The sequence below is a fragment of the Geospiza fortis genome, unplaced genomic scaffold, assembly GCF_000277835.1.
Source record: "Geospiza fortis unplaced genomic scaffold, GeoFor_1.0 scaffold55, whole genome shotgun sequence".
NCBI classification, from domain to species: domain Eukaryota; kingdom Metazoa; phylum Chordata; class Aves; order Passeriformes; family Thraupidae; genus Geospiza; species Geospiza fortis.
Genome location: NW_005054308.1, coordinates 2,182,606 through 2,208,155, shown reverse-complemented (window position 1 = coordinate 2,208,155; position 25,550 = coordinate 2,182,606). Strand labels below are relative to the sequence as shown.

The window sequence follows — 25,550 nt, the reverse complement described above, 5'->3', positions numbered from 1 at the left end:
AATTGTAACCTTACCTGACAATCATCTACTTTGGTTCTGACCACTCCATTCATGTACTGTTTGTCCAGTGAGGGAGTAATCCCAAAACTATTTCCCATACAGAGACTCTCACTCTTCCCATCAGGATAGGTGATTTCTACTGTGCCATTTAAAATAACGTACCAAGAATCAAGCTACAGAAAGCACAAAAAAAAAAATTAAAAAGTGAAGCTAATTCAACAACTTTTGTAAGCTCTTATCTCAGAAAGGCTCATTCTTGTAGCCTCCAGTTTGTTATCACCCCATCTCTGCAACATTTAATTCACCAACACTGCACTGTAAGGCAGTGAGATGTAAGAGATGGAAACAGGAATGCTTTTCAGCTTTCTTCATTCACTTCAGAACTGATTCTGGAGGGAGAAATACTGATGAATAGATTGCTTTCTTAATAAGTAGGCTAATTGCTATGATATATTTGTACCATTTAGTGAGAATGAACATTCCTTCCCTGGGTACCCATTTAGCCACTGCCAGACATGAGTCTACCTCACCCCTTCTGGGAGGGATGAACAGCAAATGCCATTCCAGATGTCTTGATCCAAGCAGGAAGAGAGATTTCAGGATAGTGACTCAGGGCACCTATGCTGGCAGCCTGACTACTGATTTCACACCTCCTCTGGCAGCAGGGACTTACTTCCTGGCCATCTTCAAGTATGATGGCTCCTGCTTGCTCCACGACTTCAAATATCATCACTGAGCACAGCTCTCTCCTCACAGACATGGTCATGTTGGCAAAGGCAGGGAGTTGATGCATGAATTCCAATAATTGTTCTGTTGGACAAAGGAAACATTGGTATGATGACTGCAAGGCCCAGGGTTTCCTTGGATTCCTTACTCTCCACAAGTGTATTAAACTTCAGTTAAATTCATTTGAAAATTGTTCAGAGGTGTTACACTTCCCATTAGTGCCTGTGGCTAAAAAGAGCCCAGTGTGCACTTTGTCATCAAGAGCCAGAACACAGCTCCACAGCCTCGCTGGTGTTCTGATTGACTCTCAGGACAGCAGTCTAGCTAACAGTAAAAGCACTTCAGCTTCAAACATTTAGAAAAATTAAAAATACCCCTAGGTACAGTAATTATAAGCTAGACAGGAGCATGAAATGATTTTCCAGTGTTCAGAGACGCAATCTGAAGTACAGCAGAAAGCAAATTTTGCTATTGAAATTCATGCCAATTTCTAGTTAAACACTGCAGTACATTATCTTCATTTTAACTGTTTTGCAGCTTACAGTTAAGTATACCTATACTCAGTAATAGTATGTTCTCTTTGCTATTTAATAACTACTTCAACACTTGCAGGCAGTCAGAATTACCTTGCTACATGTCCCATTACATCAGTGCATACAATGACTGTAAAACATCACATCTCGAGTATCACAAAGACTGTTGTTCAAAATACTTGGATTCTCAGAACAAATACTCTCTCAGATAGCAAGAGAAGACATCAATTAAGAGTATCAGCAGAGCAAAGTGAGACATCATTCAATTATTAAGATATACATTGAACATTAACTCATTGAACAGTTTTTGCTTATGCTTCTCTTACAGATGTTGTATGAAGTAGCCCTATGTAAATTTTACTACTGTATTTTTCCTCCTCACCAATGTCATCATCAGTTTTATCTGCAGGCTCCTTCTCAAGGCACTCTCGGACAACATCTCGCCCTAGAAGTGGATCAGAAGTTCTGTCAATATCTTCATCCTCCTCCTCTTCTTCATCTTCAGAGTCTACAGGTGCTTCCGGAAGACCCGTTAAATCAACATCTCCCATCTCACTTTCTGTAGCCTACAAAGAAAATGTCAGACAGAGGGTTCAATGTCCTCAGTTCAATTATTTATGGTCTGAGGTAGCTAATTAAAAAAATTTAATTCTGTGACCAACAGGTCTAACTAGAATCTCTAACAGCTGCCTTTCTGAACACTGAGGAAAACATGTTGTGCTGAAATCTACTAGATTTTCATTTTACAGCATTTATTCTCTTTCTTGTGAATTCCTGTGACATTGTTTTTTCACCATTTGAGTCTTAACAAAATAATAATATAGTTTAGTAATATCATTGGTTACCCAATGCCTGTGAACACATTTCTACCATCAGCAATAGATGACAACAAAGACATCACCCTGAGCAGACAAACAAGACAATGGTCAAAGAGAACAAAATACCAGCAACAAAAAGCAGAATCACATAGGAATCACTTGCACTAATTCCTTATGTACAGTTTAAATGATGTAATGGCATGAAAATAAATTTCCAAACAGATGGAAGGGGAAAAAAAGTAGTTTCAAATTCTCAGTTTCTACAGAGTAGTTGCTCTATCACTTTTTTTAAAGCTTAAGCCAGAATGCAAATCATTTTTCTGTTTAAATTCAGAAATTTGAACAACAAGATGTGTCACTGAAAAGTATAAGGCAATTATATAGAAACTTGCAGAAAATGGAGTTTGTTTTTAAATTAGAAGATTTACAACACTCACTTTCACTTCGAAGAAATCCTTGAGATTTTACAAAAACACTGAGCTAAGGTTTTTGCATGTGCACAAAACATCCAAAATGAAGGATGGATTTGAACACTGTAACGGAGCCAAGCACAGCTTCTCTGGACAACCTGTACCAGTGTCTCAAAACCCTCACAGGCAAGATTTTCTTCCCTACGCCCAAGTTACATCTACATTTTGTCCTTGTCACTACAGGACACAGTAAAAAGTCTTTCTAATAAATCTGCTTGAAGTATTGACAGGGTGCAATAAGGTATCCCTGAGGCCTTAATCCCTTTTCTCTCCAGTCTCTGGGGGCTTCCCATGACTGCCACGACTGCCAGATGGAGAGTGCATGCCCAGTTCCACCAGCCAAGTCCCTCAGGGCCCTGCCATGCACTGCCTTGGTCCCCTGGACTGGTTCAGATCCTCAGGGGCTCTCAAACACGACCTTCTCCTCGCATGGGAAGGACTTTGATCCCCCAGTCCCTGCCCTGATGTTCAGGGCATGGAGAGATGTGGGAAGAGCAACCTGTGAAAACAGACAAAAATTGCTGAGTGCCTCAGTCTTCTCCACGTCATCAGTTCTCCTGCCTTATTTACTGGGGAGTGAAGCACAATTTCTATCCTTTTTTTGGGAGGTTGGTTTTTTGACTAATGTACCTGTAAAAGCCCTTCTGGTTTTTGTCACATCCCTTGCCAAATCCACCTCAAATTGAACCTTACCCTTCCTGATCCCAACCCTACACATTAGGGCAGTGTTCCTATAGTCCTCCCAGGACACATGAATCCTCCCTGATTCCACTATGCATTTTCTTCTTGTGCTTCATTTTCACCAGAAGGTCCTTACTTGGTCACTGCTCTCCTGCTCTTATGGCTTCACATAAAACAATATTCATTTCAAGTGATTTAATCACACCACACTGCACTGTCTCCATCTCCCTCTACAGACTCCATGCTGATGTGAGCTCCAATACCTGGACAGAGGAACAGCTTTGTCATCCTACACAAAAAAAAACCCCAAAAAACTGGGGTTTAGATATAACCTTAGAGCTTGCCCACATTTTGGTAATTAGCCAGCAAACCTAATAAATAAAGCTTAAACTATTTTAAAATATGTATTTCCTTCAGAGGAGTGTAACAATATAGAGAGGGTTAAATCTGTTCTACATTACATCACTTTACTGGCTTCTGTAGCTCACATTAACAGTTTTGGAATTAAGCCCAAGTGCAAATTGTACTTGCAGAGTCTCAGCAGCACATGATCAGTACAGCATTTTATTCTAGGACTTTTCTAGCATTTCTTCATCTAAATAGCCACAATTTATACCAACTTCTCTATGCTATGACAAGCAGCAGCACCAATCCTCACTTTGATACCCCCATGCTGAACCAGAAAAACTGAGGCTACAGGTTCTACCAACATTTTTATATCATACATAGGAAAATAGACAAATCAGCTCCTTTCTTGATAAATAAGTTATGATTTGATCAAACTATGAAATAGCAGCAGGTCTTCCAACTGTGTTTCCAAGATCCTGTGCAGATGGGTGACAGAATGCTGTCAGGTCAGTGCTGGAAGAACAGGAAGGATTTCACTCACAAAGCCATCTGCAAAAGTAGCTGCTCTTCCCAACCACAATGCTCCAGCTGTTTCCATTATCAAATATAAAAATCAATCCTAACACAAACATTTATGAACTACTGATGTACAAAATGAAACCTGAAGCTGCAATCCTCAAATCTCACACAAATATGGATTTCCAAGATCAAGTCTGTGACACAAGAGTATCTGCTGAAATATACATCCTTGATAAATATTTTATGGATAATCTATTTCAATATTGAAGCCTTAACCACAATTGGAATTACTGCTGGACAATGATGTTGCTGCCCACAAAGAGTACATACTCTCAAAGTGATAAATGAAGGATTTTGAAAGAAGTGAAAGGAGAGAGAACTGCCAGAAATAAACAGGTAGGAAAAATGATGCAAACTGGTTGGTCACTAAGAGAAGATGACTGCCAGGTATTGATATAAGAAACTAATTTCTCAGAGTAGAGGTGAGACCCTCTCCAGCCACATCGAGAGAGACAACCTGGATTCCCTGTGTGACTCTGGCTGGGCACCTTAGAGCCTGTCCCATAAAAGGGCAAAGAAAGATGTTTTCCCTGTGTAATAAAATGTTGAATTCTTTTTCCCTGAGGACCCCTGTAACAGATCAAAGCAGCTCTACAAGCCTGCATTTCAAGTGCTGTATGCACAACCAAACAGCTTTCCCCTAGCTCCTGCTGACGACCATAGTTCTGTAATTAAATGTACTTTCAGAAAGGGGGTGAAAGAAAAAGAATAAAAATTTTAAAATCCCCTTCAAGTGAGAAGTTACTTTAAAAATTGTACAGAATAACTTACTTTTCTTTCTATAATTAAAAAAGGTCTGCAGCACAACAGAAAGACACCTGCTCTGCAGTATTCCAAGCAAGCTGGAATTTACAACACACATTTGGACATTTTGGTGTCCGTGTTTCAGACACCAAAACACTGAAATCACCCACAGGGAATAGCAACAGAAAAGGCAAGAAAGAAAACCATAAATTTTCATCACTTTTTGCAACTAACTCAGGATTTAACACAACGTCTCCACAGCAGAGCTTACAGGCAGGAATCTTCTGCTGGTCTCACGAAGCCTTATGTTCATAATTTCCTGTGTAACTGGAAATGGGCTTTACTCTGGACTGAGAGGCAGCTGGAACAAGTGAAACCTCATTTCAACACTACTGATGAATGCAGAGTACACAGATGAAGAGAAAATCTTTACATATCTTAAGAAAACATTGTTTCATTATTTGGTTCTACCATTCTAATAAGGTTTACCAATTCTAGAATGAAGTTTGTACTACTTACTGTAAAAATTAATGTTAAGATACCATTAATTCAGAAGGTCTCTTCAAGGCTACATTAATCAAAATTATCCAGAATATTAGTGACACTAATGATATTTCTAAAGAGTTTAGCATGTGAAGCCTGCCATGATACATATGAAGCTGACTGCAAAAGCAAAGCATCATTTTCCAAACACTTTATGAAAAGCTGTATTTTGCTGTACCAAGAAGGTTTTCAATCACTGAGTCAATACATCACACTCAAAATGTAGGTTTATTACATATCAAAGATATTCTCTACCTTCATAATATGATGAATATTTAGGGGAAGCCACTTTTTTTTGAAGCCACTTTTTTTTTTGATGTGTTGCTGCAATATAATGCTGTGTTAAATATTGTGCAGTGGCATTATTATACAGCATTTATCTATTACTAAGTAATATCTAGAGATCATTTATAGATTTGTGACAAATAATATGAGAATTCTCCAACACTAACTGTTACAGCTACTGCAATAAAACCCATAAAATGCATAAATGCACATAAAATACATTTTTTATCAGGTTACTATTTGTGCATTAGGCATATGAGAATGAGATACTAAAAATTCACTAAAAAATTAAGGGGGAGAAAACCACTGTGGGTTGGTGAGGATTCTCCTCCCTCATGCCATGTCTGTAGCGTCTTCTCTTCACCCACAGCTTATCAAATGCTTGATGCTCTAATGCAATCTTTTACAGTTAATGTCACTGTAGCTCTGATCATACATGGCTGTAGAATTATCTTGCAAGATCTCACTCATCAGTGATGAACAGTGGTGACCTCCCTCAGCATCAACCTGGCCAGCCAGGAATTCTCTTAACAGATGTCCTCATTTCCTTCAGGATGCAAAACCAGACAGGTGAATGTCACTGAAAAGGACATTCTTACCTAAAAAGTCCTAACTCCAAAAAATTAATATAAAATCTGCAGTCATTTTCACATTAATTATTCCTTAGTGTACAAAATACCTAGCACCACGGTTTGTTTGCTACAGTGCATATAAATATGTTACTCCATCATTTCTTTTATTTATATAATTTTTATTTGTTTAGCAATTATGCTCTTTTGTCATTTATGGATGAGTAGATATAAGGCAATTACCCACACATGACAAAAGAGTATTCACCTATTACAAGATATCATTGCTAGAGTGATATCTTTGTAATCAATAATATATTTTAAGTGCTTTTCACTTAGAGCAACCTCTCCAAACTACGCAGGCAGGCAACTCAAGCACCCTGCTGCTATGGCCTTGCAGTGCCTTTTCCAGTGCCAGTGTCTGTGCAGCTGTGGGATCTGGACACTCTCAGCCCTCACTCCAGCCCTGATGGCAGCTTGTCCTGGGGCTGAGGTCCCCATCACCACGGCTGGTCCAGGTCAGAAGATGAAGCAGCAGCAATGTTGTGGCCCTGCTGCAATCACCTTGGCAGGACTTTTCCAGCCCCAGGGCTCCTGGAGCTGTTGGCTCTTGGACTCCCTCAACGCAAACCCTAACCCTAACCCTCACCCAAACCAATATTATGGGTTTTCCAGATCAGAAAGATACAGAAGCTGCAATGTTGGGGCCCTGCCAGGATTGCCCTGGCAAACCTTTTCCAGCCCCAGTGTTCTGGAGCTGTAGACTCTTGGACTCTCCCAACCCAACCAAACGCTAACCCCATCACCACGGCAATCACCTTGGCAGCCTATTCCAGCCCCACTGCTCCTGGAGCTGTAGGCTCTTGGACTCTCCCAACCCTAACCCTAACTCATCACCATGGCTGGTCCAGATCAGAAGGATGTAGCAGCAGCAATGCTGTGGCCCTGCCATGTTCTCCGTGGGAGGCTTTTTCCAGCCTCAGTGGAGCTGTAAGCTCTTTGACTCTCTCAGTCCTAACCCTAACTAAACATCAATTCTGATGTAGTCTAGATTCAGAAAATAATAAGGCATAAAAATAATCAAGCCTCTCAGAATAAAGAGAATTCATGGAGCATCTTGGAGAGACTCTCTCAGGGATGCCAGCTACTCCTGATCTACCTGGCAGCAAGCAAATCTAAAGCAGTGAGGTTGTAGATTAAATAGGACAAAAATGCAGGGACACTTCCAGTCTTCTAAAGTAATTTTTGCTTTAATGTCTTCTTTTTCAAGTTCCCTAAGCAATATATTGCTGTAAATAGGTATCATTAATCTGTTTCCAGTATAGAAATAATATCCAGAAAGCACCTAAGGAAAAGGAACAGGTGTCTAAATTCAAGTTACACCTACACCATGCTTAACAACTGCTGTATATTCTGTATGGTGGTCAGACTGCAACTTGGAAGTGGAAAAGCTGTGAAACTACTGATCAATACAAATCCAAGCTGAATCCCCTCATCAATCAGAGCACAAACACCCATGAAATGAGCTCTGTGATTTGACACAAGACAGGTAACTTCTTAAGTGTATTATCAGTAAACAAATGAAGCTATCTCTGGCTTTCAGCCAAATTCTCTCAGGAAGCCACACTAGAATTTCCACAGTCAATTAGTACAAAGTGGGTTTATCACCACACTTTTGTTTGCAGAACTGAACATCTGCTATTAGCAATAAATATAAATAATCAAGGACAGTATTGGAAACACCAGGCTGATTTCGAGAGATTTGTTCCATTCCAGAAAGGAAAATGATCCCATGAATCAACAAATGTTATTTTTAAAAGCCATAGCATACTTGGTGGTACAGAAAGACGTGAAAAGCAACAAAAAGAAGGTTTACAAGCAGCAGCTTGTTGCCTGTCTGTGTGAGTGATGAGCCCCATGGGCAGCACAGGGATAGGTGGAAACATCAAGAGGGTTTTACCCAGTCTTGGATAAAGGGTCACTCTTACTGTTTATGGAATAGTTTTAACATCAAGGAAGGACAGCCATGAAACCAAAGCAGTCTTACCTGATAAATATCAGAGAGGCTGCTGCTCCCAGAGTCACTGGCAATGCTGCACCCGGACTGGCTGGAGGGGACGTGCGTCACCTGGGGATGAGGATTGTCCGTGAGATGCATCTTGGTAAGGTCAGCTGGAAGCTGGAAATAACAGGAATTTGGGGAAAGACAGGGAAAAGAAAGGAAAACAAGATGTGTAAGTTTGATTTGAAGACAAAGTTTTTCATAAAACTTTGGTTATACATTTAAATTTGTATTTGAATTGCTGAATTATCAAATCAAAATCAAACAGAATTTGAACCTGTAACTTGAGATACACTTTGAGAAAAAGCTAGTTTAGACTAAGCTGACCCAATCACACTTCACTTTTCATAAAACTGATGGAATACAATGCACCTTTCTATAAAACAAAGGTCTTGGATATTTACAGCTAAGTGACACACCCCAAGATGACAAATACATGATGCTGGCCAAACAGCACACAGTATTTAACCTTAGCTGACATTGCAATCCATTATGAAGAAGCAGGATTCCTCCTTATGAGTTCAATTTATGCACCTTAGTTCAGGAATAACCTTTAGAAAATATCAATGTAGAACAAAAAGTAATGTAATCTAAATAAAACATTTGGTCTGTAAAGGGCTTTAAATTTTCTCTAAAGAAATGAGTACACAGAAAGAATATTATGCATTTTGGCTACAGCCATGTACAACAGCACCCCTATTTTATAAGTCTATTTGTAAATGAATACATGTGCATACTCTAAATTTGAGTGCATAACTCAAGTTCACAACCATATTCTTTCTACTGAAAAAAAACAGCAGTAGCTTTTAAAGACTCAGAACTGCATGGGATACTGTCAAATGAAGTCCTTTAATTCAGGTGCTTGTTTATTTTTTGTCACATATACTTATTTTAAAAAATATTGAATTATTAAAATTTAATAAAATTTTACTATTTCTTTAAAAAAAAGTTCTGATGCAGAAAAAGTCCAAAACTACTCCAACAGCATCAACTGTTGTCATAAAAATTAAAAGATTTCTTCTGTAAAACAAGTCAAATTCCACACAATCATGTCAGCTACTACATACTCAGTCCTACAAATTAAAGGACCAAACTGGAAAATACTCCTGAGCTGGTATCAACCTTATAAATACTGACTAAACTTAAGAGAAGTGATAAACAGGTTTTGATTTACTATCACAATTCCATGACCATTATCTGAAGAACACACAAGGGAAGTACTTCACCAACCATCAGTTCACATATTTCCTGAAATCATAGACGGCACCAGTGGTCTTGCCAAACCTTCCCCACACCCAGGGAAAAAACTGTTGAGACCCTCTGACAAATGCAACATAATTTTACTATCAAAATTGTGATAAGGAACACGAGGGATCTTGCATCCCTTGCAACTCCCAATGGCATTCTCATTGGCAATCACTACTCAAACACAACAATCCACGTGGGCTATGAAAGCAAACATTACTCTTCCTCACTATCCTAATTTTTACCTTAGTCTAGCCTTGTTTTTTCCTAACAAAAGAAAGTATAAAATACTCAACCTGTAAATTCATATCTATGGTCACGTGAAAAGGAGAAAGTCTGAAAAGCAAAAAGTTGCTAAAATCCCACAAAAAGCCCCATTCAAGCAGTAGGGGGAAGAAAAGAGTTTGGCAGAATGAGGGTTAGGGAACTTAAGTTGTAGTGAGCTTCATCTAAATACAAAGGAAACACAACACTTTAAAGCCTATGTTTAGCCACCAGAAAACGTTTTACAGGCTGAAAATACCTATTTTCAGGATTTGAGAAGAGCAAAAAGGTCAAAGCACTCAGATGACAAAATTCAATCCAGTGGCCAGCAGCACTGGGGAAGAGCTGATGTACATGGAAGAGCTGTCAGCACATGGGGAAGAGCTGATGTAACATCCAGGAGATTTAGGAAATTACTGAACCAATCACCCCACACAGTTTCACTGGCTCTAGCTTAAAGACCACAGGGTTGCTGCAAACTCTTCAGGCTGTCCCCACCTTCATAACCTCCCTACTCCAACAAAGAGCTCCAACTTGAGCTTCAATCTTTTTGTCCATGATCAAATCCAGTGCTGACTGTGGTAACACAGACATAGGGAAATCTAATTTAAGCTCCCTTCTATCCAGATTCTCAAACCTTCAAAACAGCTGCAGTAAAACAGTGAGCAGGACCAAGAGTAGAACCAATTCTGCAGGATTTCCTAGGAGAACAATGGCAGGTGCTGCTCTTTACCAACAGCTGGTGCTGTTAAAGCCTGGTCTGGCTCAAAAACACCCCAGCACCCACACATATGCACTGCCAGGTACACTTTGTCTTCTCTAATTTATTTGAGATTTTAAAATTCTTGTGATGAACACTGTCTTCCACACCTAGAATGAGGAGTGGGGCTCCATCTGGTCAATGTGTCCCTGCCCATGGCAGAGGCTTGGGACAAGATGAGCTTTAGGTCCCTCCCAACACAAACCATTCTGTGATTCTGCAATTCTAAGTACTGATGGAACAAGACATGGCTCTCAAAATAAACAGATTGCGCATATATTTTGTGTGTCATTTTCACAAAAACCTACTGATGATCAAAGCACTGCCAGCCTTCCCAAAGGAGTATTTCTAAACAACTAATTAATCAAAACTGCTCTTCAATCCCCCTGCCAGCACTCCCCTTCACTTCCATCACCTATAAAGCACATGGGTATGTATGATGCAAAGTCCTGCTGGACTTTGCAATATATTCTTGCAAAAGACATTTAATGCAAGTTAGATGCAAGGAAACATCACAATATCTCTTTAAATTTGAGAGAGAGATAAGGTTTATTTGAGACAAGTGACCTTTAAAGTACTGCTTGCCACTCTACTCAATCTCCCAAAATAAATCACAGCTTCTGTCTTTTGTATGCCATTTTTATTACCCAAAGTGATTGTTCTTTCTTGCAGAGCTCACCAGGCAGCAAGATACAGAGAGGATGTTTCTGTACCTACATGACAGCAGACACAGGAAACTCTTGCTGGTTGTGGCTGGGAAGTTGCTCCAAGTGACATAAAATTGTCTTAACTATTGGTGACTGTGACTTTTTTTCCTGAAACTTAGAAACTCTTGCTACAAGAGCATCAGTATCCTGAAAAATCCTGCGTTGGGAAACAGGGTCCACACAGCAATGTCCAACTATACCCATATTAGATGCTTTTGGATGCAGATGTTTAGATCTGCACTATCTTCCGGCTAATTATGTGCCCCAGCACCCCCAGACAGGAAAACCACAAACATTCTGATAAACACTCCAGACTACTTAGTTGCTACTTTAAACCACAACAATTTCATTTTTTCACAAGAAGGGATAATCTGGAATTGTAATATGAGTGCATCTGACATGCTGGCACAGCCTGTCCCTGCATCAGTGCCAGCACATCCTTGTGACTGACCTTTCCCAACAAAGGGATATTTAGGAACAAACCCCCCGTTGAAAAGCCACACTGCAATTCAGAACTGTACCAGAAAGAAAGTTAAGAAAATAGAAGTTATCATCAGCATAGCCACCTTCACTCTGCACCCCCTCTGAGTCAGGAAAACACAGTTGGTGATTACACCAAAAAATCCCGGATCAAGTAGGAATTTTTAAAGCAAACTGCAACAGGAAAAAGGAGAGAAAAAAAGACTAAATCCTTCAGAAGCTCATCCTAATGGTAGCATCAGCCTGCCACGCCACACAAACCCAGAAGCACCAGCAGCCTGGATTTGTTTTTGTTTAAGGAATTTGAAGTTTTGGAAGAGGGTTCACAGGCTGATCCCATCTCATTTGTCAGGACACAGCCACAGCCAGTCACCTCAGCCAGATAAGGGAGGCGGTGGTGGGAGAGGACATGGGAGTGTAAAAGCCAGCACTGAGTAACATTTAATAAAAAATGAGATGCACAAAATACTAAACTCTCTCCATAGCAGACTTGAAAACCTGAGGTGAAGACTCCAAAGGTCCACCAGGAGTTTGGCTTTTTCCATCCATTTCTTGGGTGCAGCCACCTAGCACCAATGCAAGGGGAAGCAGCACTCCTGCTGCCAAACCAGAGAAACACCAAAAAACTCTGCAAGCCCCAAACCTGTCCTTTCTCCTATTACATAATATAAAGTTACTTAAAAGGAGTATTTTATTTGATTATTTTTGTTCATTTGTTTTTTTAAGAGACATCAGGACATCTTGGTTTTATACAGAATAACTGACTTTCTAAAAGTAGTTTGGTAACAAGAGCAGAATAATGATGTGATGGTTTCTCCCTGAGACAGCTGAGGTTTCCCATTGTTCTCCAGCAAGGACAGTATAAAGTTTAACAAAGGTGAGTACAAGGTTGTGTATCTACACCAAGTCTCGTGCCTGTAATTTTGAAATTAATTGGAGTGTAAGCTCTGATCCATGGCACAACTCACAGGCCAGCAGACAAGGACAGTGCGTCTGCAGTGACATTTACTTCCCACGTAAACACCATTTACTCTCAGCAGTGAAGTCACACAGAATACTTGGGAATTAAATTAAAACCTAATTTTGCTATAACAGACTTTCAAGACTGCACATGCTCTGTCCAACACAGCAAATGACGTGACCTTTGACGAGATGACCGCCCATCAACTCGTCTGAAAAGGACACAAAGTGATGGTCAGCCCGAGGACAACCGCCCTTCATGTTCTCCCTACAGAGGGTTTGCTAAAAATAAAGGCTATAGAAAGCCACTGCAAGGTTTAAATAGATAGAAAGGCAACCACAGAATTCAGAAGTTAAGTTTTGTCACAGACTGGCCAAACTGAGACATTTTTCTTTTCTATTTCCCATTTTTTTCACGGAAAGGAATCAGCAGAACCGCTTTTGGCAGAGACCATGCTCTTCATCCTTTATTTCCATAGAGATTTACTTTAGGATTTGCTGGTATCTTTACCCTAAGGAAAAACCATGTCTGTGCCTTTGTGCTACAAATTTTGAAAATAATTATCAGTGTTTGCTGCTACACTTTGGATAACCAAAAAACACATGCTGAAAAGGCATAGGCAATATGAATTTGCAAAACAGTCTTGACAAAGGGACACCAAACCTATGAATTATCTTTTCCTGTAAGAGCTTCACCAGTTTTAACCTGCAGTAAATTGTATGTTTATCTAACATATTCAAAAAGATCCCACAATAAGGACAGTGGCCAAAGGACTCATCATGAGAACAAAAACTAATAAAGGAAGCACAACTCACTAAACTCTTCTGGTCCATTCCAAATTCAAATTAATGCAAAGAAAAGGGGCAATAAAGAATCAAAAGGTTTGCCCCTTTCTTTAATACTCCTTGATAGCAAAGTTTTTTATCAGTTTTTTTAGAAGCCCATATGGATGTTTACAACCAATCAATGCAGTCTGGACACAGCAGAAGCATCAGCCTCTGAGAGAACAGTCTGTCCTTTTCCAGGCTGTATAAGCAAATTTTCTGTCCTTGGTTTTACAGACTGTCAGTAACCTTCTACCTTATTTGCTTTTCTGAAGTTCCCTGAAATGCTGCCAGCAAGACCAATATTCAGAAACAACTCAGGAGTTATTTTCCATAAAACACCCGAGGACGAGCACAGTGCAGCCCTGGGGTGTCAGGGCACACATTCAGCTGCTGGGCCACTGAAAAACCCCCAACTCAGCCACCTCACTGTGAAAACCAGCTCTACAAGACAACAGTCCTGATTTTAAGGACTGGTTTTTGCACATTTTTTGAGCATTTTGTTTATTGAGGCTTTCCCTTAAGAGGTTTTCACTGTTGTAAGCTGGAACCTATTAACACACACTCAGAGCATTAACTGTGATGACACTGGGTAACCTCTGAGCCTTAGGAAACACTCCTGCTCAGCCTCCACCATACCCAAGTGGTTTAAGGACAGCAATTTTCCTTTCTCAGATGACACAAAAAGCCTGGACTGTCACAAGAAGCCAGTTAAAAAAAAAAAAACAAATATGTTTGCCTTAAGTCTTAAAAATTAAACCAAACTGCCAAACTAAAAAGACCACATAATCAAAGAGCTGAACAGGACCCCAGTCCTCTGAAACAGGACTTCTCTAGCTCCCACCTCCACTTCTCCTCCCTCCCTTTCAGTGACCATGTCCTTGCAGTCCCTTCAAACACCATTTTCTCTTCGATACCCTTGATTCAACACCTTTCATACCTTTAATATCGAACTAGTTCTTCAGCAAATTCTACATTCCACCATCTTATTGGCAAGTTGCTTTGATGGTCTCACTATGTGCTTGTGTGTCCACCATCAGCTTGTTCATTTACACAAGATAACTAATTTATTTAATTCATTCTACTTTTCCTTTCTACAACCTACTGAAAAAGGAGCAGCACTGCTCGCTCCTCTGACTGCAGTCTCTCACCTGCAATCCTTTCTATATCCCACCTTCTGCTCTCCTCCATCCCATTCATTCCATCTAAGAAATGAAAAAGGAACAAACCTCTTGGATGTTTTTTCTTGGCATCAGTAAATTATTTTAATAATCTCATATATCCTGCCAGTAAATCAACAAGAAACCACTAAAACCCACGACTTCTCTGAAGTTGTTCTGTAGAATTTTCAGTAATCTTTTTCACAAGGATTTGTATAAATTAACTTTGCTTTATATTAACCTTTTACATACAAGCCACAATTCTCCTCCAGTTCAAAAAACACTTACAGCTGTGTTAATGGGAGAGGAGAAAGTTGCTTCTCTGAGATACAAAGAGAGGCCACTTAGGTGTCCACAGAGAGAATAAGATGAGCCCAGCTGAATTACCCATGCTGACATCAGTCCACAGACTTAATGCAAACAAAACCATTTCCTCCTTAAAGACCACAGATGGCTCACCAGTGGCACAAAACCAGATTTCTTCAGCTTTTAAAAAGCACCAATGATGTCTGGGGGGGTGAGGTTTTTGTTGTTTTTAAAGCCAAGTGATGGCTCAAGCTTTTTACCCAACAGGTCCCAGTAAAATCCTGTGCCCTTCAATAACATGATGCAAAAAACCTCAGTGCCTATCCAACTACACAAACTTCAAGACAAGATTCATTTCAATGTTTCAATTCACTAGTTACAGTATCTACTCCTGGTTTTATCTATATTACACACAGGAATTTCAAAGAAATAAGGACCAAGTTGACATCATTCGTGGCAGCCTTGCAGTGCCTCAAAAACTACTCCTAAAGCCTTCCTAAAATATCTCCAGGCTTACAATAAGGTAAAAAAACACACATAACACATAAAAACCATCTGGAAGAATTAATAATCCCTAGAGGCTGTTTATTGCCTCTGGTAGCCAAGAGCATTTTGGTCTTTGTGGCTCCTATAGCACATAGAAATTAAAATTCTCTGAAGTATTACATTTCCTTAGTTACAATAAGGTGATATGAGGACAGAATTTCAAACTATATTCTGGTGTTGCCTTAAACCACACATGTAATACAATTTTAATTTGGTTTTCATATGTCTAAATTATAGATTACTACTATGCCTTAGCTCACGATAATGCCAAGTGTCTGACACGCAAACATCTCAGCTTTGGAGAAGTGGGTCTGAAAATTCACCCACAAAAAACTGTACCAGTATTGATGGGAGTTCCATTATAAAGGGAATATCCAGCATATTCCCTTTATAATGGAACATAATAACATAAGTGATGGTTGCAAAAAATGAAGATCAATTCTTCTCTGGTCCATTCACAAAGTAACATATTTAAAAATGTCAAGACTTGTGTTTTTGTTATTTTGAATATGGAACAGGAATGTTCAAAAAGACTTATTTTACTCCAAAGTTTACTCTTTGTTCTCACCACTGAAAATTAATGCAATAGTAAAAAGTGCCTTGTGTAAATAATTACAGTAGAAAAAGTGTGACAGGGACTAGCAATGCTCAGTTCTACAAGGAGACCAGGAACTCCAGCAGCCTGACATTTGGGAACTCTCATCCTAAGCCAGTACAGCAGGGCACATAAAATTCCACACCTACATCGACCTTCAGCCACTAAATAATTTATCAGCTGCTAGCTGCATTGATTGGTAAAATACAGCAGGGTGACAATCCCTCTTTACACATCCTCAGGCTGCCACAGCCTCACGTCACAGCAGTGACATGCAGGTGACAATCAGCTCTGGGATGCACTGAGCAGGCTCCAAGGACACGGGAGCATGGTGAGCACACTGACTCTGTCAGCACCACCTCTGAGCCAGGAGCTGTGTAAGAGGCCCTCGGATATTGTACATGTTAAAAAACCAAAGGAGCACCAGTCTTCCATTGGTGCTTCCACGTTTTCTTTCTGTATTCATCAAGAAATGCATTCATGGAAACAAGAGGGGCAAAAGAGGGTAGTCCTGACCTCGGCTGTACTGTAAAGAGAATTCTAACAAAGCAGGTTTAAACCAAAGTCTAGGAGGAAATAAATGAAGAGATAGGTGTTTATTTGCATAGTAACAGCTAATTTCCCATTAAAACAATACTTCAGGAAAAGGCTTTTTCTGTTGAAAAGTAGCACAATGTGTACTTGCACTTAACTTTAACATATTATACACCAGAGTATAAGAAAATCCAAGTTTCCTGGAGTAAATGGCCACATAGCTCATACTAAACTGTTTTATCTTAAATGTATTTTTTTGCCTGATAGTTTAAGAAGTTTTACAAAAAGTATCCTGCAAGTGGTTACAGAAAACAGAGTTAAAACTTGTATCTAGGTGTAAGAAAAACTGTCATTTGTCAGGCCAAGTCCTCACTCTCCAAGTGCCCAGGGATCATAGTACTGAGGAACCAAGAGGCTGCGCTCCCACAAAAGACATGGAGAATCAAAGCAATCCTTCTGAGCAGTGGGTGAAGGGGAAAATGATCAGAAAACACAGGGTAGGTAGGAGAGACCATGAATACTCTGAGGAGCTGGCTGAAACTCCAAAACTTCCAAAGAGGGCTAAACCATGCAATGCAAAGTTCCCAGGAGGGAAGGGAACCACGAGGAGCCAGGAGAGGAGCTCAGAGAGCAACCACAGCAAGGGATGACAGGGCCAGCCCTGTGATGCTGAAAGCTGGGCTGGAGCTACAGGCACAGACACAGAGAATGGTGGGAAAGGCAGGACCAAGGGCAAGAAAAAGACCTTATCAAAACTGACTGAAAAAATAAAGCAAAGGATCAGTTACTCTATTTGCTCAGAAAACATTTAAAATTCATACTACTGGGGCTACTTCCCATGTAAGCACGTCAGCAAAGATAAGGATGACATCGAATCAAATCAAGGACACGCTATCAAAGCTCTGTTTTTCTTCTGAGGAACTGAAATGAAATCTTTAATTGCATGAAGGTTCCAACTCAAGATCCTGGAGATCAAACTGATGCCCTTTGGAATCAGAAGATGAGATTACACTGATTTTAGTTATGAATAACCAAAATTTGTATCACACCCCTCTGAGAAGACACCAGAAATAGGAATGGGACTGAAGAATTACTCCAAGTCTTCTGCTCTAACCCAAACACAAACTTTTACAGAGCAAATGTATCATTATCAGGCTTCACATTATTAGATTTATATCTAAATAGCAGAAAGAGAAAAGCACAGAAGCCTAGAGAAAATAAATTACCATCTACTGCCATAACATAAGTTTCACATGCACCTGGGATCTTGAATTAAACTATTTTGCTTCATGAAAAAAAATTTAAAAGCTTAAATGTTAATTCAAAAACTCTTATTTTCTATAAAAAGTACATTATCTCAAAAAACATGCATTTTAAATTGCCTCTGTAGAAACATTATCCTATCACTCCATACTTGCCCCATCTGACCCTGATGCTTCACACAGTAACTGTGGGTACATTCCAGGCTTGGAAAATTCTTAAGATGTGCATAAAATTTCTATTACAGAAGAACCCTCTACATCTAAATCATTAAGTTTAGAGCTCTCCTTCATAATGACTTCATAGCACAGTTACAGTTAAGAGTCCAAGACCACAAAATGCATCACAGACAACTGAGTAGAGAAAGTTATGATCAGAATTACAAAGACAACCAAAATCTTGCTGAGATTGTGAATCATTGCTTCATGATTACTTGTGAATTATTACTTGTGAATTATTTTCTTCTTTAAAATACTGCACTGGCATCACAGGAGCTTTGTTGCATGTAAGCTGAATGTCTCTTGTCCTTGCCAACAGAACCAGCCTGTGGAGACAGATCTCCACCAACGTGATGCAAAGTCCTCCATCTTCCTCACCCTCTTCCAGAGCCACAGTGGCTCGACAGCAGGCACAGCTTTGATCACTGCTCACCACACTCCTCGCTGCTTATCATCCTCCCCACGTTTCCTTACAAATGCCTGCATCTATTTATCCCATCCTCCACAGTCTATCATTCCAGCAGGGGCAGGGTCCCCAGGGTAGAGACCATCCCTCACAAGGGCAGTTCTGCCCCACTGCTGGCTCCTGCAGATGCACACAGCCATCACCTCCTGCTAGGAGAGGGTGTTGTCTCTCAGACACGTTTCCAGTTCTCAGCAGCCCTCAGAAACACGCTGACCTCCACAACAACCTGCCTGAAAGGGCACTGCAGATACCTGTTCACTGCTCTCTCCCTCTGTTCATCCTCCTTTTACAGCTCTTGATGCAGGGAAATGGAATGCATTGATTGCTTCACACAAGTCTGCTCTGCACCTTTACTTTGGGAAACCAAAAGCCATGGAGTCTCTGGGGGATGGGGGTGAGAGCAGCACCAACAGTGTGTGCTATGGAAATTGCAGTGGACACCAGTACCCAGAGACACCTGGCACTGGAGAATGCCTTCAGGTGTGCACAGAGCTCCCAGGCCAGCTTCTGCTCCTCCTCAGCCACTCCAATTAACCTCCCCAGGCTAAGGTTAACCTTCAGAAGTGTTCTACCCTCACAAAAGCCTACCTTTATGATTAGTCATAAGAAACATGACTTCATCTTGCTCTGATTCAATCCATGGATCATCACAGTGTCACATCCAGAACAGCTGTAATTACAACTGAGTCAACAGCCCATTTTCAGACTACTGTCCTGTACCAGTTTAAAAGCAGCTGATTAAAACAATTCTGGCACAGATCTACATAAATCTAAGTTCTAGTTTCAAAACACAAAATACTTGACATTTTCAAGTTAAACTTGAAACTTACATATTTAACTCACATATTTAAAATTCTGACATGACTTATTTTGCTGTATTATGTATTATTATAAAACACGTCATAGAAACAGATTTTTAGTACAAAGCTCAGCTAAAATCAAAATGGCACAAACTCAGATCTGATTCAGCACATCAGTTTGTTTAATCCTGTGCACACTTCTCCTCAGAGTTATCAAACAACATGAACAGATCCCTTCAAAATTTTGGGGGGGGGGGATGTAGAAGTTTTGGGGGGGTTGTGGGTTTTTTCAGAAAGGAATAAAAGTGCTTTATCTTTCTGGCTTTAAAGGTAAAGAACTGTTAGCTATGGACTGGAATGCGAAATCAGTTAATGGGTTCTCATAAGCCATTAGAAAAAAAAAAAGAAAGAAAAAACAAACTTTCCCCTTCCTAACATTTTATACCATTTCATTTATCAATAGTAACTGAGTGAATAAATGGCTTGGCTGGCAGAGTAGCAATCCACTGGATACTGTCCACAGAGCTAACACAGGGGTCAAAAAACTATTTTTTTAATGTTATTATTTTACCCTTATGAAGCCCTTATTTGAGCACAGGCTTTTTTGTGGTTTCTCACTTCAGCCCAAGCTCTGTGGAGAGTGCAATCCCAGCTGAAGTACCAAGGTGACTAAAGCATTCCCAGTTTTTAAGCAGTATTACAACATTCAAACCTCCTTAATAAGGACAGTGCAGGTAAGTCAAGCTTAAGTAAACTCAGCCTTTCATAATTAATGTCTGCAGAGTAGGAAGGGAAGAAAGACTCTCCATGTACACTGGGGCATGGACCATAACACAAACAGGCCAGGATTTGCCAGCAGCAGGAACTCCAAGGTGAGGAGCCACAATTACCTGTGTGAGCACACAGAGCCACTCTCCAAGACCACAAGTACCTGCAGCTCCACTTCACTGCTGCTGGGGAGAATTCAGCACATGTGAAACACCAAAACGCAGCCACACACCCAGCCACGCTTCTCCACGCTGGTTTTGGCACCCACACAGGGAAACCCCACAGCCCAGAGCTTGCACCCCGCTATTTACCACGAGCTTCCCTTTACATCACACCAGACACAAAAACCAAACAGGGAAAATCAGCCTGGACAGGGAGTCCACACCCCCAGCTGGCTTCTCCCTGTGCCTTTACACACCATCACGTCATTGAGGAGACTCTGAACTTCCTGGGACCAAAGTCAAGAGCCATCTCCTGCTCCAAAGTCAGTGCTGCATCTCACACTGCCACGAGCACAAGGCTTTTGCCCACTGCCTCCAAATGCCAGAAAGTTCACAGTCTTTTTTCTACCCAGTAAATACAAAATTATAATAAAGGAATAATAATTAATATCTGCCTGGCCCCAGATTTATAAGGCAATTCCTGTGTCTTAGGTGACTACTTCTTGGTAGTAGCCTCAATAAAATACCAGAAACTCAGCTATTTTTCTGACTGAGCATACCAAACAGTAACAGTCTCATAAATATTGTATTTTTAATTTCTTTAAAGGCTTTTATCTCAAGGTGGGTTTGCTCGAACATTCTAGCTTTCATTATGCCATTTAAAAGAAACACCCTTCCCTCCCCAGTTTCACAGAAATACTGCATTCTCAGACACAAAAAATAATTGGAGTCCTTTAAAGCTAATTGTAATTACATAGTTCAGCTAAATAATTAACCAATTCCATGCTGCTGCACAAAGGCAACAACCAGTACAGCTCCACACAGCTGGAAAATTAAAACATCACTGGGTTTGGATACTAGTAATCTCAAGTTAGCAAAATATGCCAGCAGTTATAAAAATGTTACACTGCAATAATATTTATAGGCTTCGTATACACTTCATATTTGTAGGCTAAAAACCAAGCTTAACACATTTCATAAGCAAATGGCATTTATACTTGCTGGTAATTTTTAAGCAATTGGTATATAAAACAATTCCATGATTTCTAGGTCCCCCCTTCCTGTTTAGAAATGATTCTACAAAAATAGTTCATGCACAGCCAGGATTCCAGTATCTTCAACCCAGCATGCTGCTGGGATGAGAAGGGAACATTCAGCTAGCACCAGGGCTGTCAATACCTGTCACAGAAATGCAGCACAGACAAAATCTTACTTACTTTGGAGGCCCAGGGCTGTAGGCAGTTGGCATAACATCGAACAAGAAAAGCCATTTCTTAGGCTGGGGGAAAAAAGTTTCCTTTCTCAAATAAAAGCCACAGGGGGAAAAAATGAGAAAAATCCCTTCTGCTTTCTCTTTAAAAATCATAAAGCAGCAACGTACATATATGCAACTTCTCAGGCTTGGATTTCACACTGAATTCGATTACAGCTTCTACTAGATCTGAGGAGTTTTCAGTATTGCAGGGAGTTAGCAACAGCAGCAGCAGCAATTCCTATAAAAATGTTCCAGTTTTAACAAGCACATAAATTCAAATCAAAATGTTTCCTAGCTTCTCAAATACAAATATCCATACGTTCCTCCAGGCAAGAGGCATGCACCCAAAAAGTGCTGCTTAAATTGAATTAATTCAGAAATGGATTAGAACTGCAGGTTAAAGCAACAATACATTAAAAAGCAAGGTATGAATTCTTCAAATTTCTTTTTTCTCTTCTAAAATGCATTTACAAGTGGCTTATCTTCGGGTCCACTTTTCAGAAACTTCATCCTAATACTGTAGATGAAATTTTGCAAAGGTTCTTCAGCATCCTAGGCGATCCAGGAATCCCACACCCTGGGATATTAAAGTTTCTTCTTTATACTCGTGTCCATCATAAACGCAGGAATTGAATTCACATCCGTACTGTAGCTCCAGGATATATGCTCTAACAGGTTTGCACTGTGGAATGTATTAAAAGCCTCTGCAATACAAACCCTTTTCTCTTTTGCCCCCCCCTCCTTTTTTTTTTTAATGCCGTTTACAACTCTGCAGTGTCGCTTGGTATTCTAATGCATCAGTCAGATAGCACGGCTAATCCACGCCTAGCTTTTCCAATTAAAACATTTCTGTAATGCCAAACAAAACAGGACGTCCATAGCTACAGCAAGGCTGACTGCTGGAGTCCTAATTCCTACTATCTTTGCTTGCTTCTCAGCAGCTCCCTCAGGAGAAGCTCCCATCGATTGGATGCTCCGCAGCAAGATGAAATATCTAATAAGGAGGAAAGAGAGTGGGAGGGGAACGGAGCTAAAAGGATGACATCACCTGTATAGAAAGCCTTTAGAAACTGCATTAGATCAATTGGCTACTGGATCTGCAGATGCAGCCAACAGAGCATCTTTATTGACCTAATATAAACACACAGATCAGTACAACTGCTCAAACACCCTGCTGCACATCAGCTTTTATATCATTTTATATCTATTCAGGGATGTGCTGGAACTCTGATTATTCTCCTTTTTCTAAATCATTTTTTTAAATTAATCACATGTATCTACTAACACTTTCAGCAGCATTTAGGTAGATTATTTTTCATCTCTGCATTCAATTTTTTTAAAAAGTAAAATAAATATCTGCAGCCGTTCATGTGCACACAGACACATGCATCATCAGCTCACAATAAAAAAATTTTGCTTTTAGATATGTATCACTCTAGACACTCTATAACACTTTTATCTCATCCTACACAATACAGAGATTTTATCCAGAATGAGAAGTAAATTTCTTATTAAAAAGTGAGGTTTATAATCTTCATAGTTTTAATGATTTTGGAACACTTTTTAAAAGTTTTGGAGGGTGGGGTTTTTTTCCCTGCTCAATCTAGACCAGTTCTGTTTCCAACCCAATTCGCCTTAATTCTGCAGTCGTCAATTTAGTTCTATGATCTCTTTTTGCAACTAAAAACTGATATATTTGAAAGGAGCTTAAAGTCTTGGATAGCAGCCCATCTCTCCAGTGTGCTGGAGAGATGCTCCAAGGAGGGATCTCAGGGATCCCACACCTTTGAGCCGGGTCTGCCGTGATGCTTTCGGTTCCTAGAAGGCAAATGGCTTCTGCTACTGCGCAAGGGAGGGAAGGAGGGAGGAGACAGGCAAGGGGACAGAGGGTGCAGGTTCTGTTAAAGCCATTACTTTGGTCTCTGGATGATTTTCTTCATCTGCAAAGAAGGGGCACTCACTGTTACTGCTTTCCTCTTTTTGGAAAGAATTTTTGTCGCCACATCAGACTTGAGGGTAACTCTCCAAATCAAAACTAGCCCATGATGGCTGTACCTCCTGTGCACAAATGGAGCTGCCAACGGGGGCCTGCTGGTAGTGAGGGCCAAAAATGCCTTTTTTGTCTTGTCTGCTTGCTTATTTTTGAATATTGAATCAGGCAGTTTGAGCAACCCCCAGAAAGCTCTTTTTCATCTTCAGTGCCAAGGGACACGTAGAAGGAGATTCTCGCTCACATCTTTGAAGCCAAGTTGTACCAACAAGGCACTACTCTCCATCTCACACCAATAGCTCCTAAGCAGCCATCCAGGAGCTGAATTCTTCCCAGCATATAACCCAAATTATCACAGAAACATAGAATATCTGGAGTCAAAAGAGACATAAAAGGATCACCAAGTCCAACACTTGGGATAGGAGTTGCACCTTAACCAAGAAAGACCTTCCCCTGATGCCTTCCAAAACTGTCCTAAAAGGAAAAAATTGCCATCAATGTCTGAATTAACTCAACCTCTTATCAAAACCCAAAAATAATAAATGCAGCCAGGGTCCATAAATATTACTGGGTTTACTTTGTGTTTAAACATAAAGGACAATCTGAACTTCAATCTTGCGCTTGCAAAATTTGCAAACACAAAGTCTATTTGATTTCTAAAAGCTGAAAGCATTCTAACTACTTTAGATTTTTACAAAGCACTACACAGCTACACAAATAGCTGTTTCTTTTACTGCTTTTTCAATACTAAACAATAGACTGGATATGTGAGCTTCATCTTACACACAACTGTATTGCCTCTTTTCTAATAATTCATAAAATTCTATTTAGAAGCATCCTAAATGTCTGTAATGCTACAGTGATAAATCCCCAGCAGCAGTGAACACCCAAACACTTCCATGTGATGTTACCTGCATTATGGCTAGCATAATCACAATTTTTATCAAGGAGAAAAGAACCCAAGCAGCTGAAAGAACCCTCTCCCTGCCTGCCTGCCCCTGATAGCTCTCCGGGCAGATCTCCACCTCCCAGATCCATCCTGCTGCATTGTGCTGCAAACCCGATCCAGCGCAGATTTTGGCGCAGATGCCATATTTTACAACTACTGTAAACACCAGCTCAATAATGGGAACGAAATTCTATTTCCTCCTGGTTTTGCCTTTAAGTGCAGATGACATCATCCCTGTGGCCGTGCCGCCAATGAGCGTGGCGGCAGCGGGGGTCCCGGGGGGCTGCAGCCCACGCTGCTCTGCCCTGCCCACCCAGCCCCGCGTGGGGGGAAAACCTGACCTACTTCCACACCCCGGCTTTCGGGGCATCCCCCCACTCCCTTCTGCCTTCATGCATTTATTTATTTATTTTAACACATGCCTCTCTCTCTGCAGCCCCAGCTCCCTGCAGCACGGGGATGTAAGTTTTTTATAAACCGTCTGTTTTAATGACAAATCTCAAAACTAGAGCAACTCTGAGATGAAAAAAAATCTGATACAAAGGCTTGGTAGTGATTGCAAGTGAAATACTTGAGAAGAGCTGCAGCATTGAGCAGAATCACAAACAGAAAATCACCAGTCACATTTTAAGCCAGAATCCAAGCTTTAAGAAGATCTTAAGGAAAAAACAGTATACAATCTTGGTAGTAAAGGAAGTCTTTGTTCCTTAACATTGATTTATTTCCATACTGAAACACCACTCCATAGATTTCTCTGCATCATTCTCTTTATCCTCCCATAATGCAGCCTGAATCCTCCAGACTGTTAACCAAATCTGCACGTTCTAATTGTCTAACAAGAGTAAGTCACTGAAAAATGAGATGTTTTTAAAAGGATAGCAAAGCCTTTCATAATTTAAATGCACATTCAGTTAGGCAGGATTAGAGTCTTCCCTTATTTAAG

General features: G+C 40.3%; 1 protein-coding gene across 5 annotated transcripts in view; it reads right to left on the bottom strand.

Moving 5' to 3' along the window:
- Positions 1-25,550, bottom strand: part of RAPGEF6 (Rap guanine nucleotide exchange factor 6) — a 122,322-nt gene that overhangs the window by 39,290 nt on the left and 57,482 nt on the right. For 4 of the 5 annotated variants that reach the window (XM_031055265.1, XM_031055267.1, XM_031055266.1 and 1 more), the window contains exons 7-10: positions 8,344-8,475; positions 1,642-1,825; positions 674-810; positions 15-173 (exon numbers count right to left, since the gene is read on the bottom strand). In XM_031055265.1, the coding sequence (XP_030911125.1) occupies positions 15-173; positions 674-810; positions 1,642-1,825; positions 8,344-8,475 (612 nt within the window). Of the gene's footprint in view, positions 1-14; positions 174-673; positions 811-1,641; positions 1,826-8,343; positions 8,476-21,630; positions 22,614-25,550 lie in introns of those variants that run through there. The other variant, XM_031055268.1, reaches the window with a different exon arrangement.